General features: G+C 44.7%; 1 protein-coding gene across 1 annotated transcript in view; it reads right to left on the reverse strand.

Annotated features, from left to right (window-relative positions):
* Window positions 1-14,364, reverse strand: part of LOC115110408 (histone acetyltransferase p300-like) — a 31,382-nt gene that overhangs the window by 4,388 nt on the left and 12,630 nt on the right. Inside the window, 18 exon segments of the mRNA XM_065010160.1 lie at window positions 71-235; window positions 457-630; window positions 776-941; window positions 1,155-1,415; window positions 1,696-1,846; window positions 3,342-3,418; window positions 3,706-3,783; window positions 4,057-4,113; window positions 4,630-4,710; window positions 6,248-6,336; window positions 6,500-6,739; window positions 9,092-9,210; window positions 9,493-9,685; window positions 9,848-10,078; window positions 10,362-10,850; window positions 10,943-11,083; window positions 11,218-11,303; window positions 13,015-13,092. Of these exon segments, the coding sequence (XP_064866232.1) occupies window positions 71-235; window positions 457-630; window positions 776-941; window positions 1,155-1,415; window positions 1,696-1,846; window positions 3,342-3,418; window positions 3,706-3,783; window positions 4,057-4,113; window positions 4,630-4,710; window positions 6,248-6,336; window positions 6,500-6,739; window positions 9,092-9,210; window positions 9,493-9,685; window positions 9,848-10,078; window positions 10,362-10,850; window positions 10,943-11,083; window positions 11,218-11,303; window positions 13,015-13,092 (2,876 nt within the window).

The raw sequence follows: 14,364 nt of genomic DNA on the forward strand, positions 1-14,364 counted from the left end.
GAGCAATGGGACTGAGAATGTGTGTTTGTGTATGTGGCTTTATTTAGAAGATGGCGATAGCATCAAATACCTCCTTGTGTTTCTCCATACAAGCGTAGAGCTTCTGGGAGAGGTCATTGGACACATTGGGCATCCCTGGTTTCTTCTTATTGGCTCGGATCAGGCTGCTGTTCTTGTTCTTGCTCGTCTTCTTACTGTTCTTCTTTTTGGCATTCTTGCTGTCACTTTTCGGGGCCTATGTGTGGAGAACACCAGATTAACGCCAATACATTCCATTAAAGCACTGAATCTGAAGCAGCCTCGAAATGGACCCAATTAGCAATGGTTCAATATCTATCCTCTAAGCAATACTTAACATCTTCTCCTATCATGTTATTATTGAGGACAACCAATATCCCACACCCTGTACCATATTCACAAAAACACTCCTCTCTCCTGTTGTATTGAAGTCCTTACACTCACATCTACGCTCTCGCTGGAGGTGCTGTTCTCTTCCCTCTTCCTCTCCTCCTCCTCCTGCTCCAGCTCCTTGATGCTTTCCTCCAGCACGTTGGGCCAGAAGTCCCCCTCAAAGTATGGTAGTTCGTTGGCACTGGTGAGACGGTCCTCTGTGGCCTGCTTGAAGACATCCTGAAACAGAGCATGAATAAGATGTGTCAAGAGGGGGTGGGGGGGGGGGGGGACTCCATGCATACAATTACCTCAGAAGAAAGCAGTTGGATTTCTGCCTGGCACAGCCTGTGCTGTCTGACAAAACAAAACTGATTGTAGTCACCTTGTAGTCATGCACAATGCGCTCAACTACGGCCTTGTCCAGCATCTTCTTGTACCACTCCTGTAGACGCTTGGGCTTGGGGATCTTCTGGTCCACAGGATGACAGTGGAAGATGTAGTCGTCCCCTTCACTTGGGGGACAAGCCCAGATGTGCCCCGTTGTAAACCTGCCATGGGAGAGGTAGGGTTGAAGAATCAGACCAGCAATTGGAAAGAGAGAATCTTATTAGAACAAAGTAGAATGAAATCTGCAACCGACCCTTCAGAGATTTAGTACATATCATTACACTATGTTTAGAGTGATGAGGTCAAGTCATGTTCAAGAATCTATGCCCACTCATAGGTTGAGCTTAGTAAAAAAAAAAGGCCTTGTCTCTTACCCCAACTTCTTGACGTACTCCAGGTACCCTATGAGTATCTCATGGTAGACGCCTGTGCGGAGGTGTCGAGGTTGGAAGAAGTGCACGCTGTCCAGGTAAGAGATATACACGCGTCTCTGGTTGGGCGGAGGGCTGTCTGAACCGTACTCCTGCACATGCATGCCGAAGAAGCAGACGTCAGCCCCGTCTATGTCCTCGAACGCAAACAGCGCCTTCGTCCTGTAGGGAAAGGACTCGGACATCTCCCCGGTGTCCACAAACCTGTATCAGTTAAAGGACAGCATAAGTAGACACACCCACACAAACCTGTATCAGTTAAAGGACAGCATAAGTAGACACACCCACACAAATACTGTATAGGCGCTGTCCCACGAGAACAGATAACGTTGTTAGGATAAGTCTAACTCTCCAGTCTACAATGGGACTAATTGAAATCCCACATGAACCGTGAGTCCATTTACGCTAGGATCAATTTGACATCTTTCTTGGTAGTCTATATTTGACTCCATATTAAAGAATCACTACCCCTCAAGACTCTCACCTGGACTTCATGCCTGGCTTGACCTCCACCACCTTGTCGGAGACATGGACCACACGGATAGTGACGTCACCAGACTCTGGATGGTTCTGCCGCCTGAGGTAGTCATTCACTCGCCCCTCTAGGAAGCTGCCCAACTTAGTTTGGGGGAGCCCTGTGAAAATTAAGTAGGGGAAGAATAGAATGGGAAAGGGAGGGAGAAAGAGGAGGAATGATGGAGGACGGAAGAGAGGAAATGGGTGATAAGAGATTAGAGGAAGGTCACATGGTTTTGGTAAAAGCCAACCCAGTCTGGGGTGGTATGGGGGTTGTGTCTGTTAAGTAGCTCAGAGCAGAGAACTTCACTAGTGACATTAAAGACGGAAGAACCACTGGGCTCTAATCTGACAGTTAAAAAATGTTTTTAATAAAAGGGCAAGTCAGAAGCATACAAACTCAACCACTGACTGCTTCTAGAGTGTTTCAGAGTACTCTGGAGTCAGTCTAAGGCACTTGGTCAATTAATATCTAAAATGCCTTGATAGCGTTGTCAATTTGGCAACTAACAACATATCTGAGACTTGGACTAATCCTCTGCTCTGAACACTCAATAAATCAGAAGATATGACAAGGTGCAAACTAGATCTGACACCATATAAAGGACATTCCCCCCTCTTCCATTCAAGACATATTTCATTGAGATCCTTTTATGAGTCTAGGCCAGTTGGTCCTTTTAATTTGCACGCCCGCTCGCCTACCTGTGGCTCCCTAAAAACTTTGCCTTCATTGAGGGTGTGGAGAATGGGATGGGGGAGGTAAGATTTTCCACACGTGGAAGGATTTTAGGCTCTCAAAAACAGGACAACTGTCAAAAAGTTGGGGGGGAAAAGCGTGAGTATCGATGCCATTGCAAACTGAAAAAAATTCACCTAAAATATGATGATTTCTGGACAGTGGCCACCCACTGAGGAAAAAAAGATGACATAAATAAGGCTCCAACAAGATAAAAAAATTAATAAAAAAAAAAAAAAAGGAGGTCCATGACTGCCTCGGTGACACATAAACCTTAAAAACAGCAAACTGTAAACCGAGAAACCCTGAATGACAATGTTTTGCCATGGCCAGTGTGTACAGGCCTGGGATAAGAGTGAAATCGAACCAGAAAAAGCTGCAGCGGACTGGCAGCGGCAACTATTGTCTGAGGACTGGCTTCTGAAATACAAAAATAGGGTTGGTTACATATAACATTTTCATTGGGGAGGGAGGGGGAGATACGAAAGGGTTGGGTCATGGAAATGGAAAAAGGTAGAATGTGTGTTAACTGTAACACTCGTCCTCTCGAGTAGTGTATCAGGGCGTCGGGAATTAAACCAGACTGCCTCGGAGGAAATAAGACAATTATTTGGAATACACAGTGCACCAAATCATACATTTATACAAAGATTTGAAGGGGGGAAAAAGTCAATTGCGTCTTCACATGAAAGTATGGTGTTATACTTGTGGGATGTGTGTTTAGGAAATTAGCATGTGTCAGTAACAGCACCAAAGGAGAAGAGGGATAAAGAGAACACCGAAAAGAAACGGCTGAGTGACTGGAGAGGGGAGGGGAGACACAGACTGACACCCCGATGAAGATGACGGTAGATGAGCGCCCCCCGTTTGTCACTTACTCCACTTACTTCTGGCCGCGTATTTGTTCTCTTTCCGCGTCTTATTGGCCTTCTTAAGGCAGCTGTCACATACAAAGCTGTGGAGATGAGAGGAAAAGGATTTATTCATTACTTCAAATACATCATACATGCATTTGTAATTTACCATTTCTCAGTGGCCTTCAGCTTCACTTCTTTGCCCTACTGAATAAGTTGTCTGCAATGAATGTTGTAAGGTATTGCTGAGGGTCATGATGGCAAACGGGCAACACAACCACAGTAAGATTGAACCTGGAACTGCACCTTGGAATAAAGTGGGCAGTTTCACAGTTCTAACAGTCGCATTAACGTAATATGTACAGAACGTGTATGCAAGTTGGCTCACCCTGCCGGCCATATGGTGTCATTATGCAGGACACAGATTTGGTGCATTTTACGCCCGCAGTCGGTACATTCCACAAGCCTACAGAAAAGAGAGAGGTGGACAGAGAGAGTCACAGGCTATTGATACCATGTGTCACACACAGAAAAAGTCATTATCTTCTCAACAGGAGGTTCAACTAGCAGAACAGTTCAAACACAAAAGCCATGACGATAACCTAGAGTAACTGACTAAAGCACAGTAAAGATTAAATATTACAGTATCTAAAGTTCATGCAAATGTACCACATGGAAAACATATGGTTTGACACCAAGTACAGATCAAATGTAAAGGGGGGAAAAAAAGAGTAGGTACCATTCTGGGTCGAGCGTGTCATTCTTCTTCCTCTGAAACTGATCTTTGCTGATGGACCTGTGAAGAGGAGGGAGAGAGGCCCAGGAGTGTGGGAGGTAAGAACAGACTCAAGCCAATCAATGGGCCAGAAATGCAATGTACTATATTACAGCCACAAGTCACAAGCAATAAGAGCAGGCTCTGGCTTTATACAGGCTAGGATTCAGCCATTTTGAAAACATCATCTAACACTTCCAGAACATTAGGAGCCCTCAGTATGTTGGGGTTTTGGCTGAAGAGAGAAGAGGCAGAAATCAAGTAAAAGGATGGAGACGGCAGTTGAGGTGAACTGCTGCCTTAAGAGGTAGGAGAGAGAAATGCATTTGATTTTTATTTTAAGTTGACCATTTCATTAAGGGAGAGACTGAAAAGGTATTCAGTGATGGGGAAAAAGAGAAGTCCCATTGAAGAGCTTAAACATTTCTCAAACGCATTGATATATCAAGGGAACCAAACAATATTTACATGTCATCAAAATGAGCAATAGAAGAACCATGTCAGTATTAACATGGTGGGGGGGGTGCTAGTACTCACGTCTGAGGCTGAGAAGGATCATCCCCCAGGGACACGCACTCGCCCTGGATTTCGTTGAAACACTTCTCACAGAAGTGGTACCTGTCAGCAAGAAGCCCAAATTGTGGTGAACTAGACCATTCGCCAACCGCACAGCCAATCACAGAGAAGGCACGAGGAAGCAGTCACCAATCAGGCAGGGCAGGACAGGCCAGGAGAAGAGCAGAGGGCAAGGTCGTCGCCAGGTAGCAGCCAATCATGATGCAGGGTTTTTGTGTGGGCAGGTGTTTTGATTTTGCAGTTAAAATTTGGAGTGGATGATTGGTCACACCAAAGCAGGCCAATGCAGACATCACAAGCGTTAAAAAAAGGAGGGAGAGAAGGGAAGAGATGGGGGAAGGGAGGGCAAAATGAATATTAAAAAAGCGTGAAATAAATCGTTACAGGTCAGACGAGGACGATGGAGGGATGAATAGGATGGGAAGAGTGAGGAACATGGAGAACATAACATCAACAAGGACAGAGATCCAATGCAAAGCACAGATTAGTGTCAGTCAGTGAGTGGACAAACACATAATTAAAGGGATACTCCGAGATTTTTGGAAGCGAGGCCCTTTATCTACTTCCCCAGAATCTGATGAACTCGTCGATAACATTTTTATGCCTCAGTGTGGTTAAGGAAGTTAACTAGCGCAAATGCTAACTAGCATTAGCACAATGACTGGAAGACTATGGGTAATTGTGCTACTGCTAGTTAGCATTGCCTCATGAAACTACCTCTATCTTCCTTCATACTCGACAGACATAAAATTAATCCACATATTAATCTGTCAAAATCCCAAAGTATTCCTTTAAATTAACACAGTAACAAAGGGGGGGGGCTCAAAAAACAGTGTGGATGAGGAAAAGCAAGTGGTAGTGCAACAGCGACCGATCATCCTTCTGCTCCATTTATAAAGAGGGTTCCTTTCTTGTGTTGGAGAGGAAGTATCATACATGTAGTGAGGTTGTTAATACTGTTGCCCGAACATAACTACACTATAGTGATTCTGTCTTGACGGTGAAATGAATCAAGCCAATCAGCTCCACAGCTTTGTTCAATGAAATGTTCTGCAAATCAAAGTGTTCACTGCAGCTGTACAGCAATATCACCCTGAGTCTTATTTGAAGTATTGTGTCCAAAAGCAATTATGTATCCATTTGCCAAATATCAGTTTGATTCAATTCCTTACCTGTAATTGATCAATACATTTCTCTATGCATTCTAAGTAGACTAGTGAAAACATGTAGATTTCAAAATAATCTCAAGACAGGGAACCCACTTTGTAAATGTCAAAAGTGAAAATTAAATTGGTGAAGGATGAAGATGAAAACGGTGGCAGGGTGTAACCATTTAAAGCCATATTAAAACTTAACTCATTTGTGATTGAACAATGCTATATTGCAGAGAATATCAGCATGCACAATATCACAATAAGACAATCACTCAAGTAGATTTGTGAAATGTGGATTTATATAAAATATGCAGAAAACATGACTTGTGTATGTGGGTGTGTGTGTGAGAACCATTGAGGGTGTGAATGACCCTGCTCCTTTCAGTGTCTGGGTATGTGAGTTTGTGCTTCTGTACGCCCCTTACCTGTTCTGGTAGCTAAAATAAGCAGCGTCGCGCGGGATGGTGCATAACTGTTTCCCATAGCAGCATAGCGTTTGAGGGGAAAACTCAAGCTGCAAACATAAGAGGACATAGTAAGAGATAGTCTATGTACTGAAAAAGACTTATCCAGGAAGCCAATTATTTTGTACGATAGTATGTTTAACACGCAGTGGTAAGGAGAGAACGTAAAAGCTGTGCTGACTTCAATGACTGATGTTACACACATCCACTCACCTTCCTCCCGCAGCAGTAGCCCAGGCCCTGCATGACTGGGTCGATTTCGGCTTCGAACACCTCGGCCAGCTTGGAGCAGTACTTATAGACGCGGGACGTCTTGCGGTTGTACAGCCATGCGTTGTTAAACATGAGCCAGATGTCATCCACATATTGCCAGGGCTCCTGGTACTGTCCCGTGTCCAGCTTACGCTTTATCGTCGACAGGTCTATGGGGTTCTTTACAATGTCAAAGTAGTCCTGGAGAGGACCAAGTCCAGGTGTCAGCGAGAGTACGGTTCAGCCCGGAAAGGAAGGTGGGGAGAAGAGGGATGTGGTCATTGATGCAGGGGGCGGTAGAGATGACCATGGTCGTCATCATCATCATTGTAGTTGTTGTTGAAGTAGCAGAAGTTGTGGTGGACATCCAGGTGGAACCAGAGGAGGGGAGAGAAGAGGGTGCAGGGGACAATGTTGACGGCTGCAGAGAGGTTCACATGCAGACAGAGAGACATGACAGCTTCTCCCCTTCACCACTCAAACTTTGCACCATTTCTACATTAAATGGGGAACAGGCCAAGGAAGGACACTGGGGTGGCCAGGCTTGTCCCCTCCCATTCTGCCCAAATTCAAACTTCTCCTCAAATCAAGACTAGATTAGTACTCTAAAGGCAGACCTTTACATCCAACAGTTATCAGAAACTACAGGAAAAGCACCTGTTGTGCAGTGTAAATGTGTGTTTGTTTTTCAAGCAGTGAGACGGTTCCAGTGCAACCGCTTTCTCCTCTACAGACTCTCCTAAAGGAGAGCATCTTCAGGGCATGAGTCAGGGTGCAAAGCTGAGGTGAACAGAGCAGTAACATCAGTCAGTCCGGCAGTAACAACACACACACTGGTAAACTGGCAGCATGGAGGTTGGCAACATGGCAGTCAAAGCCAAGAGCACTGAGACAAAGGGGCAAAGCCAAGGATCTCTCTCCGTCTCCAGGGAAACACAAACAGGAAATGAGACTCTTCACTTTGACAAATAAAGGACACAACAGCCTGTGATGCATGAACACATGGCACAAAGTATGCTGCATTCCATTAATCTGAGCTCAATTACAACAACTATGAGTGTTGTTTCTACAAGTGTATTAGAAATTGAGGTGTGATAATCCCATTGTGGATGGATAAATCCCTGCACTTATAAAGGTGTGGAATTGCTAGTTATTTGAGCATGTTAAAAGTATTTGAGCAGTTTCTGAGCCTGGTTGTGTGTCCATGTTGAATACCCAGGTGGTGTTCTGGGGTCAGGTGCATCACTGGGGCTATTGAGGGTTACTGAGGAGAAGTGTGCCAATGACCTCTGAGAATGGAGTAAGTGTGCCCTAGCACTGCTTGAGGAGAATTAAAACTATGGTGAGGACCATACGATATTAAGTCCCCCTCTCAGGCTGTATTTACAGTCAGCCTATAGTTCTGATCTTTTTCTACTAATTGGTCTTTTGACCAATCAGATCAGCTCCTCTGCCAATAATTGGGGAAAAAAATACCAGAATTGGGCTGCCTGTGTACATGCAGCCTCAATGGCGTACAAACAATTATTGTAATTAGTGCCAGACATTGCCTGGGTATCTCTTCACGGGTGTTCAATAAGAGGTCTGAGATATTTGATTTGCTAGCTATTAGCATTATCTGAGACACACAACTCCTGCATACAGGCATTGGCACAACTCTTCACATAACTCACAATCAACTTCAACAATACTTATTACTGGCGAGGAACTGTCTAGAAAGCTTCTATGAATAGGCATATGTGGGAGAAAAACAAAATGCAATTGAAAGAAGGCAGTTGAAAGAATAAAAGAAAGTAATGGGCTATGAACATTTTTGGCTAGTAAATTTCCCTTTTAGGGCATGTTACTGTAAACGCAGAACGGAGATGTGCCACTGAAAATGGCTGCTTATTTTAGGCTTTTGAAGTCTGATGAAAGGCAGAAACACAAGCCGCCATTAACAAGGCCCAGGGGTCTAACATTCACGGCCAGGGCCAAACCACCCCTCAAGTGTTGATTTTAATCAAAACTGACCGGTAGAAACCAATCCAAAAATATTTGGCAGAAAGGTTTAAATTTGCATCTCTTAAATGTTACTGACAGACTTATTGATTTCTGCTAACTTGGTTTACAAGCAAAACAAGTTTAAAAAATGTACATAGCATTGATGTGTTTTTTTTTGTGGTGGAAGAGAATTCGAGAGAAGCAAGCATGAGCTGACACACACACACACACACCTACCCAAGAACCTACAGTAAAAACCAAACTGACCTATGTTTGATGTATAGTATACTACCTGAGCAGAGACATAACAATCAAATTCAGGATTGAGACAGCTTTCTCTAACACACACACCGTATCGCTATAACTCCCCTTGCCAACAGTCACTCCCTCAGCCCACTCTTGCACACATGTGGCAGTGGTAAGGATGAAGAGAGGGATGAAAGAAAAAGGAAAAAGGAATGAGAGAAAAATGAACTAAAAAGAACGGTAAGAACGTTTTTAGAGGGAAGCAAAATGGAAGCCAGCGCAGTCCCTTACCAGGTTAGTTTTGTTACTAGTTCGAATACGTACGGGTATTCCCAGTAACTGGGGGTCCACCGGTTGGCGGAAGGGCAGAGACTCAGGGTCTTGGCGGTACAAGGCCTCCAGGGTGGGCATCAGAGCCTGACGCAGCTCCTCAGGCTTAAAGACTGGGGTAGTAGAAAGAGGAGGAGAGAGGGAGCGACAGAGGAGAGGAATTGGGGATGTTGGCAGTGCAAGTAGTGGAAAAGGAGGAGCAAGAAAGATGTGAAAAATTGTTTTTGATTAGGCTGTTTACCGGTGAATATACACGTCGCTTCAAAGATTCATAGCCTAGATCTATACACCATGTCTGACTTAGGTGAGAAACAAATGTTGAGGTACATTACTCCTACTCCAGGTACATTACTCCTATGAAGAAGAGAGGAAAGAGTAAGGGGTGGGGCTCTTACTTTTCCTCTTGTTTTGAGCGCTGGCGGGGGAGCTGTGCGTGCCCGATGCCCCCGACCTCTCCTCTTCGTCCTTGGGCTCAGTCTTCACCTCTGGCTTCCTGTCTCTGTCCTCCATCTTTGGCGTTGCTACCGATGACGATGTGTCCATAGGCTCGCCCTTGCAGCCGTCGCCTGAAGGCTTCTCCTTCTTAATCTGAGAGGGGACATCATGTTCAATATCCTATACACATTTCCAGACATCATCCTGAATGTAATAAAATCTGTTAGCTGTGTGTAAAATAATCTTCACCACGCTGGCTAGCTAGCACTGTCTTTTGCTTTTGGACCCCTGCCTTAGAAAAACTGGAAGCCTCACCTCAGGTTTCTCCTCTGACTTGATGTCTGCTTGTCCCTTGCCCATCTTCCCAGAGGCCTTCCCCTCTCCCTGGTCCTCGGCATCCTCATCGTCCTGCTGTTTCACCTCCATCTTGGGCTCAGCTGGGGCAGGGGCGTCAGACGAGGTCAGCTGGGAGCTAGGGTCCACGCTGCTCACCGAGGCCGGAGTGGAAGCCTGGCCGTCTGCCGTCAGTGAAGACTTCTGAGACAGCTGGGAGGACAGAGAGAGAAAAGTTAATGGAAAGGAAATTAATAACAGAACCAGCCAAAAAAGATAGTGAAAAAGAGTGAACAGGCAAAGACGTAGACCAACAAGGAACAGAGGGCAAGAGAACAGCGAAGGTGTCTGTCCAGGCAACGAGGGAAATCTCAGAGACGTGACGGTATATGGAGGTATAGCCAGAGATCAGGGATCAGCTTAGAAATCCAAAGAAAATAACTTCTGACAACCACAAGGAGTTGGGTTAGTGAGACTATGGGGGAAAACTACTCACTGGAGTTCGCGGAAGCTGGGTTGGCACATGGGCATTTTGGGTAGGCACAGACTGAGCCTGCCCCGTCTGGAGGACTCCAGAAGCTCCACCACCGTTTGTCTGCTGTTGGAGCCGACTGGGCTTCTCCGAGTTCATTCCTTGCCCCATTGGCTGTGACGACGCTAGCTGCTGCTGCGGGAGCGGAGCGGCAACCTGGGGCGGGTTGGGCGTGTGAGGCTGGGGGGTTTGCGAGCCTGGCAGACCAGGCGGCGTCTGATGAGGGGTTGGCGTGAGGCTGCGTGCCGGGGAGGGGGAGTTCTGTCGGATGGGGGGGCAGTGCGGGTGTGAGTTGAGCTGAGAGGAGTTGGGCAGTTGCAGGTTGGAAGGAGGGCCTCCACCTACACTGCCTGGCCCCATAGAGCCCTGGGAGGGCCCCGATCCTGCCACTGAGCCTGGCTGGGCTGCAGGGCTGCTGGCCGGGAGCGAGGGCGGCGTGGGCATCTGGGCCTGCTGGAAAACAGGAGGAGACAGTTAGAGTCTATAGCCAACAACTACTTTACTGTCACCCTTTACTTATAGCATTGGTTCCAGTATCTATTTACCTGTGCCATGCCTCCTTGTGGCCCTGGATGGTTCATGCTGACTGTGCCAGCCCCGAGGCCAGGACTGGACCCAGGAAACTGACCAGGAGGGAGGTACTGGGGCACGTTGGGCTGCCCCATCCGCGTTGGCCCCATACCCATCTGAGTGAGACCGAACAAGATAAATTACTCAATTTTGTTCTAATGAGACCATGGTTAAAATATCATACATTTCTATCAATATTGAATGCAGTTAAACTTAATTTGGATATTTGTAATGAGAGATGGCGACGAACCTGATTTAGAGGTCCACCAAGTGGGAGGGGAGGCGTTGACCTCTGACCTAATGACTGCATACCCATTTGTCCAAACTGATTCATCCCTGAGACAGACGAGAGAGAGCAAACCAGTAACACACATTAGCCACCAGTATATGTCCACCCTTCAGACTGGTTCAGGTTGTGCCAAGCAGCAAACTAAGCTGAGCATATACAGTTGAAGTCGAAAGTTTACATACACTTTGGTTGGAGTCATTAAAACTTGTTTTTCAACCACTCCACAAATTTCTTGTAAACAAGTCGGTTAGGACATCTACTTAGTGCATGACATGTAATTTTTCCAACAATTGTTCACAAACAGATTATTTCACGGTATCACAATTCCGGTGGGTCAGAAGTTTACATACACTAAGTTGACTGTGCCTTGAAACAGCTTGGAAAATTCCAGAAAATTATGTCATGGCTTTAGAAGCTTCTGATAGGCTAATTGACATCATTTGAGTCAATTGGAGGTGTACCTGTGGATGTATTTCAAGGCCTACCTTCAAACTAAGTGCCTCTTTGCTTGACATCATGGGAAAATCAAAAAGAAGTCAGCAAAGACCTCAGAAAAAAAATGTAGAACGCCACAAGTCTGGTTCATCCTTGGGAGCAATTTCCAAATGCCTGAAGGTACCACGTTCATCTGTACAAACAATGTCACACAAGTATAAACACCATGGGACTACGCAGCCGTCATACCGCTCAGGAAGGAGACGCGTTCTGTCTCCTGGAGTTAAATGTACTTTAGTGCGAAAAGTGCAAATCAATCCCAGAACAACAGCAAAGAACCTTGTGAAGATGCTGGAGGAAACCAGTACAAAAGTATCTATATCCACAGTAAAATGAGTCCTACATCGACATAACCTGAAAGGCCGCTCAGCAAGGAAGAAGCCACTGCTCCAAAACCGCCATAAAAAAAAGCCAGACTACGGTTTGCAACTACACATGGGGACAAAGATCGTACTTTTTGGAGAAATGTCCTCTGGTCTGATGAAACAAAAATAGAACTGTTTGGCCATAATGACCATCGTTATGTTTGGAGGAAAAAGGGGGATGCTTTCAAGCTGAAGAACACCATCCCAACTGTGAAGCACGGGGGTGGCAGCATCATGTTGGGGTGCTTTGCTGCAGGAGGGACTGGTGCACTTCACAAAAGAGATGGCATCATGAGGGAAGAAAATGATGTGGATATATTGAAGCAACATCTCAAGACATCAGTCAGGAAGTTAAAGCTTGATCGCAAAAGGGTCTTCCAAATGGACAATGACCCCAAGCAAACTTCCAAAGTTGTGGCAAAATGGCTTAAGGACAACAAAGTCAAGGTATTGGAGTGGCCATCGCAAAGCCCTGACCCCAATCCTATAGAAAATGTGTGGGCAGAACTGAAAAAGCGTGTGCGAGCAAGGATGCCTACAAATCTGACTCAGTTACACCAGCTCTGTCAGGAGGAATGGGCCAAAATTCACCCAACTTATTGTGGGAAACTTGTGGAAGGCTACCTGAAACGTTAAACAATTTAAAGGCAATGCTACCAAATTAGTATGTAAACTTCTGACCCACTGTGAATGTGATGAAAGAAATAAAAGCTGAAAGAAATCATTCTCTACTATTATTCTGACATTTCACATTCTTAAAATAAAGTGGTGATCCTAACTGACCTAAGACAGGGAAATTTTACTAGGATTAAATGCCAGGAATTGTGAAAAACTGAGTTTAAATGTACTTAGCTAAGGTGTATGTAAACTTCCGACTTCAACTGTAGGAACAACTTACCTGCAGGGTTCTGCATCCTGTTCACCATCAGATTGGGTCCGGTGGGTCGAACCATGGAGGGGTCAGCATGAGAACCATCTGAGAGTGAAGAGAAACACATTCATTAGCTTTGCATCTATGGCTGCAGTAACCAGGTTTCCATCCAATCATTGCATGCGGATGAATTAACTGACGGCCTGATGGAAACAGGAAATGTGTCGGTAAAATATCCTCATTTCCAAAAACAAAATACGCTAGACAAGGGTGGATAACTGATTAAGCGACAATTCCGGTAGAAATATTGATATAATAACCATCATATCGAAGTAAACTCAGAGTAACGCAATGATATGTTACATTGTAGGCCCCACCACCACAACACGACGCGAAAAAGCATGAAGAGTTTATATGCAGATTAAACAAGCTATGATCAACTTCACATGGTGGTTAAGTGCACGGTGATCTTGCAAGTTTCCCCAAAATATTGACAGTAGGCCATTATTTGAATGTTGGTGACAAGATGATTGGTGTTTGGCTGCCAATTATTAAATAAAAGGATCTTGTTCTCATTCATATCATATAACCCACCCTGTCCACTTTACCAGCATACTTGTGTAATTAACAGTTTGTGACAAACCCATCAGTAGAGTTGAAAATGTGATTGAAACACAATGAACTTCTGTTATTAGTTACCGTACCTGAGAATTAACCGCAAAAGTACATTTTATATGCATTCTGTCATTACACATAGAATTTCATGCAGTTTAAAAGCTATTTGTCACATGTGCAGAATACAACAGGTGTAGACTTTACAGTGAAATGATTGTTTTCCTTCCCTTCCCAATGATGCAGAGTTTAAAAAACAGAGAAATTAACTAAAAAAAAAAACACACACACACAAAGAGGAATAAAATAAGTTTGATGGACACAAACCTCTGCTGGGAGAATGCTAATTTAGTTTTTATGCTGATTTTTGAAGTCTTGAAAATCTGTTGCCCATTGGATGGAAATCTAGCTATTGAAGTAAATAGAGCCAGGCAATTGGGATCAAGCAGTGCAAATCACACCTATGTTGAAAGAGAGTAGCGACAGCTGTAGTCGGAAGTTTACATACACTTTTGTTGGAGTCATTAAAACTCGTTTTTCAACCACTCCACAAATTTCTTGTTAACAAACTATAGTTTTGGCAAGTCGGTTAGGACATCTACTTTGTGCATGACAAGCAATTTTTCCACCAATTGTTTACAGACAGATTATTTCACTGTATCACAATTCCAGTGGGTCAGAAGTTTACATACACTAAGTTGACTGTGCCTTTAAACAGCTTGTAAAATTCCAGAAAATTATGTCATGGCTTTAGAAGCTTCTGAT

The sequence above is a fragment of the Oncorhynchus nerka genome, linkage group LG26 (genome assembly GCF_034236695.1).
Source record: "Oncorhynchus nerka isolate Pitt River linkage group LG26, Oner_Uvic_2.0, whole genome shotgun sequence".
Taxonomy (NCBI): Eukaryota; Metazoa; Chordata; class Actinopteri; order Salmoniformes; family Salmonidae; genus Oncorhynchus; species Oncorhynchus nerka.